Raw genomic sequence first — 6443 nt, forward strand, 5'->3', positions numbered from 1 at the left:
CTGTGGTCAAAGAAAATGTTTGTGAAGGACTTTTCCTCCACATTGAGGACCAAACCAACTTGACAACAGGGGTTTTTGACAATAAACTCTGGGGAAAGGGCCCATTCATTCCTGGCCCCCCTCGCCAATTACCCAGTGAGGAGTCCTTCTGATGCTATTAGCCCTACAACAATTTAGGAAGCATTCCCAGTGTTCAGAGAACCCCTGAAATGAATAAGACCAGTGTTTGAGCCAATCCATACCAAAGAGCCAAGAGGAATAATTAAAGGGTGAATGTTTTATTCTTTAGTGTTTAATAGAATACATCACAAGTCACATAATCAATGATTCATTACTTCACACACAGGGAGGAAAACAATATTGAGGATTTCTGTTATACAACTGGTTGTGAACACAGAGAGAGAACCAAAATCTCTAGAGCATTTAGATGGTTGAAGAAATTCTCACTTAAAGTTTGAGCATGTCTGAAAAAACTTCCTCAGTTTTTAAAATATAAAAGGATTTTTTTTTCTTGGCTGTTTCATTAGAAAGCCTGATAATTGTATAATGATTTTTTCCCTTTCTCCTTCAATTTTGAGAAAATGGCTCAGTGATATGTATCACTTAGCATATAACATTTTCAACAATTTCATAATCCCAGATAACTCTGCGGGAATCTTACATTGTTTCTCAGGTAAGAGTTTTTCAGATGCCCAGAAAAATTTAAATAACGCGTAAATTGCATCTTCAAAATTAATATCCACAATGGATGTTTTAACCTTTGTCATTAAATGTCATAAACACTGTTTGAGTGGTCATAAATGAATTGTCGTCATTTGTATTCAATATTAATAGCAAAATTCACCGGGCTCTGAAGTCAGAAAGACAGTTGTATAATAGTTTACATTACAATTAATGTTCACATACCTCAAAACACATTTAGAATTAAAAAAAAAAAAAAACCTGGGAAAAAAATCACAAAATGTATAAGGTGACAAGAATTCTTGGTCAACTAGTTCAGCTTCCTACCACACGAGGGTATACGCTAATGTAAATATTCTGGTTGAATTTCTTCCATCTTAGTTTCAAGGGCCCCAGTAGAGAACAGAAATCTTCAAACATTAATACTTTTAGATGCTTATCATCCAAAACTGTGACAAAGAAAAGTTAACTTCAACATAGCATGTTTCTGGCTCTAGTAAAGCCTATTTTAGGTACTATAGCCACTGGAAACACAAGACTATTTTATTTATTTCTCAAGAGATAGATTTAGGTCATCTAAGAAAACTAATTCAGTTTTTAAATGAGTTATAATAAGGAAAAACAGAAAAAAATTCCAAAGGATTTACTCTGGTAGGTTTACAATAAAAATATTCAGTTTATAATTTTAGAAATTTAAGTCAACTGAGTAAAGTATTTATGATTTCGATTATGAAAGAAATTCTTAAGGAATTAAATGCCTCCAGTCAATACTGTTCTAAATGCCTGCACTATCATTTATCACTTTTCATGTGGAGTACAAAAATGTTTTTGAATATTAGATTAGAATTTACCATAATTTAAAAAGTAAAAAATTATCAAAGCCTCACCTTACATGGCTTTAATGTAATAATAACATTCCATGGAAAATTCCAATAAAAATTGGAATATGTTATGAGCATGCCAGTTGCCTATTTTGTCTGAGAATTCACAGATTATGCATTTCCCCAGAAAAGCAACAGGCTCCATATATATATATATATATATATATATATATATATATATATATATGGATCTGGTTTGAAAGAGAAGACAATTTTGTCTAGTATTATAAATTACCACTTTGCTATCAATGCAAAAACCAAATAAAACACAAGAATAAAAATCGTACTGAAAGGGAAAAAATTTAAGTCCCACACATTCAAGGAATATTTTCCACAACACGTAATTTGAACACCTAAAATGAACATGGTTCATAGTCTACATGTTTTAAAAAGCAGACAATATGTCAAACACTTGGTGCAAAAGCACTGAACATGGTACCTGTTTTTTTAACCACCACTGTCAACCATTCTTTTTAAAAAAGTTAAATGTTATTAAAATCTAATGTCACTCAGTTGTATTTATGAACCAAATGGTAATTAGAGCCATTACATATGTAAATGCGTGCTACACTGAGTCAGATTAATGCAGTCATAATTTCTGAACAATTTATGACACCCTCCCAGGTTACTGAATGTCTTTGGAGAGCTTACTCAAATGGATGCTCAATATCTCATCCAAGCTCACAGAGGACAACCAACACTCCAGCCCCACTTTGGAGACCACTAAGGGTCCTTCTGTGGCTCAGAGCACATGGTGAATAAGGGACCCAAAAGTGCAGAGGCCAAGTCTTCTTATCTCAGTTATAGTATCCACCCAATGTAAAAATGAGTCTCCTACCCAGCCTTTACTTTGGGCTAAGGTAGAATTTGTCATGTATCAACTTCCAACTTTAGAGGGGATAGTCATCATAGAAAAAAAGGTTGGTTTACCATCTCTAACCATTCAATTCCCAGTCTTTCAGATAATGGAAGGGGATAGGGAGTATTGCAGGGCAGCAAGGATGTGTGGAGGGGTGAGACGTGCATGCACAAAGCTGTGAAACGGTTCAACTCAAAGTTTTACAAGATACAACTTTTAAGACTTGGGTGGCAGAGACAAAACTTGAGCAACTTCCTGTGACTCCTCGAGTTGAGCAGATTTAACAAGGCAAATCAGAAATCTCGGAGTCTCGCCATACGTCAGTGGCTTTGATCTGTCCCAAGATGTTCTCAATTATGTGCTTTTTGTTGCACAATCTAACAGAATACCACATAGGGTGCAGAAATCTCTGTGACACTTACTTTTGGCCAGTGAGTGCCATTCCCAAATCATTTCAGTCTTGAAACAGGGGTGAATTCTGATGTGTTTACCTCGTCAGAGAACACACCCAACGCATAAGCAAATGTGACTTCCTGAATGTTTCTGCTTCCCTCACAATTACGGTCTTTGTAATTGTAAAGCTAACTTTACTTTTCTAAACAGGCACCTCCAACAAAAGACCTCAAATCTTTCTCTTCCCCAATTAAAAAAAAAAAAAAAAGAATCGGTGGGTTAAAAATACAGGTACCGTGGGGTTTATGTAGACAGTTAATCAACATATTAGTATACAACTAATATCCAAGCAAAAAGTATGGAGCAAACTCAGCTTTAAAACTATGTATTTTTTTCCTAACCCAATTTCCCCATAGACAAGGATATAAAAAACTCATTGAAACATGTTGCTTTAGTATATACACCATCTGATGCAAGTTACTGGGGGTAAATACAGGAACGTTTATAGCACTAGTAAATTAATTAAAAAACTAAGTGATTCGTGTAAAATGTTTATATATGGTATATACAGATTGGATCACATGAGTCTAAGAATAAAACTGTTCCAATTCTTAACATCTGTTATGGACATATAGTAAGATACAGTACAAGATTCATTTTTAAAAAGAAGAAAAAAATAGCGCTAATTTAAACACTGAAAACGACTCTTACAAAATCTTTTAAAAACCTACTTCAAGAGAATGATGCTGAAACAAATGAAAAAGGACAGGCTTCTCCGTCATCACAGAATATCCAAAGGAGCCTCACAGCATGAAAGACAAGGATTCACTTCCCTTCACTTACAGTGTAGATACGATATACAGTGGGGATTTATTCCATGTTAGAGTAAAGGTATAAGGCAACCAGGTCTCCTTCTGTTTCAGTTGCATTTACGTGGAACGCCATTTTATTGCTCAGCTCCCTTTTAAGGACTTATTTGCCTTCATTTAAAAATATTCCACTTTACAGCTGTCTACAGATGGCAGCCCTTGGCGATTCTATTCTCTGCAGCTCTGTCATTCGAAAAGATTCCACCTTAACTTCAAACAACCTGCATCAAAGTGGCATTTTTCAGGTTTGCCCAGAAGTCAACATTGGCTGGGCTGGCAGACAGTAAGGATTTTTAATAAGAGAACTTAAGTCTACGTAACCCAAATCAACTATTTTGTTCAAGGAAATAGATTTTAAAATCAGGACTTATAATCAACAAGAAAATAAAGTTCAAAAACTAAAACCCTACTGGGTAACTCTTTGGTTAGGTTATATAAGTATCAGCAAAACAGTTAGTTCAATAAACTGCCAGGTAAGAGTAGATCTGTGATTCACCTTTACAAAATGCTTTGCGTGTTTCTGTGTGCTATTTTGTTAATGTGCATGTACTCAGACGGACGGTACAAACTTCCAACTTCCAAATAATAAATGAGTATGTCCGCTCCTCCCTTCCCACCCCTCCTACCCTCCTTCCTCCCTCCCCACCCCACCCCCCAAGGCTTAAGAGCTAAGGTCCTACTGACAGTCACTGCAATAATACAGGTTTTCTTAATACCCACGACGTGCATTACTACCCAGCTCCGTTTACAGTCACAGCCAGGTGACCTCCCGCAACGCTCAGCGACCTGAGCTGTCATTCTCTCTTTCCCCCTCTTCCCAATAACGGCTGCCATGTCACGCAGTCGAACCAAGGGCTTCTGGCAGTGAGCCCAGGAGAAAGGGTGCCTCTTCAGGCAGGAGGGGAACTTTCTACAAGTTTAAACCACAGGCGAAGACCTTTAAATCTGGACGGAAACCAAACGCTCCTTCATTGTGCCATCACCAGATTCTTCTCCTACTTCTACCTGTAACTTTTCAAAACTTTATTCATTTATAGTCCCTGAACAGCCTCCGCGGGATCCTAATTCCAGCTCTGGAGTCTTCCATTCAGTCTTCTAAAACTTCACCTTTAAAGAGGGTCAAAAGACTGCGTAATAAATGACCTTTCAAAACTATTCCCAGACACTGCTACCAATTCTCTCTCTTAAAACGCGAATGAGTCATCAGGGCTTGAGAAGATTTCAAGGAATCTTCTATACACTGGACAGGGTCCAGTTAGGTTCGGAACAATTCAGTCATTCCCAGGTACTAGGTGACTTTGTAGCCACACTGTCCCACTACATCCAGACTGAAGGACAATCCGGGGGAGGGGTGGGTTGAGGTCGGGGGCAGAGGAAGCATGGGGTGGAGAGGTACGTCTGGGCTCTCTCTTTTAGTGGGGTCCAGAGAAGACGAAGAAGCCGAGAGGATCTGTGGCTGCAGGTTCTAAAGTGAGGGGTCAGTGGGTCTACCGCAGGTGGGGAACAGGGGAATGGGAGAACGTGGGGTGGGAGGGGAAATCTATAGCCCTCTCCCGGGCAAGAAGGAGAGGGAATGGGCGCGCTGGACTCGCAAGGGGGTGTGGGGAGTTCACTCCCTGCAGAAGACGTACTCGGTGTAGCTGGTCCAGATCTTGTCCTCGTTCTGGTCGGTGCTGCTGGCGAAGGCGCAGGTGCCCGTGGAACTGCACGCCACCATGTGGAAGCCCGACTCGGACAGCTTGTCGAAGGCCTGCTCCAGGAAGTTGAACTTGAGGTAATAGCGCGAGGTGTAGCGCTCCGGAGGCCGGTCGGGGTCCCGGCTCTCGTTCAGGGTGTCCCCGAACACCTCCTTGGCCAGCGATGTCTTGCCGCACACGGTGATGCGCGCCACTCGCCGGAACTTGGCGTCCGCCTGCGCGTCCCGCCCGATGGTGTAGGAGCCGCGGTAGCCGATCGTGATGTAGCCCGAGCGTCGGCTGCCGTCCAACGACTGGGACGGCGTGAGCAGCGGGCCGGCCGCGCCCCCCGACGGGCTGCGGCTAGCCACCTCCAGGGTGGGCGACGGCGCCCCAGCCGAGGCGCCCTCCTGCTGCTCAGGCTCCGCGTAGCCGAGCGGCAGCAGCTCGTCGCCCAGCGAGCCCTCCTTCTGCACCCCGCGCCGCGAGTGCGGCGGCGGCGGCCCGGGGCCGGGCTGCTGGGGCTCCCCGAGGCGGCGCACGAGCTCCGGCAGCTCGAAGTACTCGGCCTCGCGCTGCAGCCGGCTGCGCTCGGGGAAGTAGTCAGGCAGCACGAGCTGCAAGTCCCGCAGGTAATCCAAGATGTAGCGGAAGAGGAAGCCGTCTCGGTCTAGAAAGAAGCGGCCTTTGCTGTCCCGGGCCAGCTCCTGCGGCTGCTGCTGCGTGAACATGCGCCAGAGCAACGAGTCGGGAACCGACACCACCGTGCAGCGCCGGGTCACATACACCTGGCCCCCCACGTTCAGCTCCACGATGTCGGGAAAGAGCGGCGGCTCAGCCGAGGACGACGAGGAGCCGCTGCCGCCGCCACCCCCCCCGTTGGGTAGTCCACGAGTGCTGTCCGCCAGAGCCATGGCCAAGAGGTGGCCGGGCTAGGGCAGTGGCCGAGAGCCGGGCCGCGCGCCGGAGCCGCCGCCGCCTTTCTCGGACGCTCGTTCAGCCCTGCGCCCCGGCCCGCCGCTGCCGCCGAGAGCCGCGCGGAGCCGAGCGCACGATGCGAGCGCACCTCTGTGCGCCCCCGCGA

At 44.0% G+C, this 6443-nt stretch overlaps 1 protein-coding gene across 1 annotated transcript; it reads right to left on the reverse strand.

The window, feature by feature from the left end:
* Positions 1-274: 274 nt before the first annotated feature.
* KCTD12 (potassium channel tetramerization domain containing 12) lies at positions 275-6443 on the reverse strand. Its single transcript, XM_007120480.4, has one exon. The coding sequence runs from the start codon at positions 6271-6273 to the stop codon at positions 5293-5295; it is 981 nt and encodes a 326-aa protein (XP_007120542.2). The 5' UTR covers positions 6274-6443; the 3' UTR covers positions 275-5292.

Source organism: Physeter macrocephalus, chromosome 13 (assembly GCF_002837175.3).
Source record: "Physeter macrocephalus isolate SW-GA chromosome 13, ASM283717v5, whole genome shotgun sequence".
Lineage (NCBI taxonomy): Eukaryota > Metazoa > Chordata > Mammalia > Artiodactyla > Physeteridae > Physeter > Physeter macrocephalus.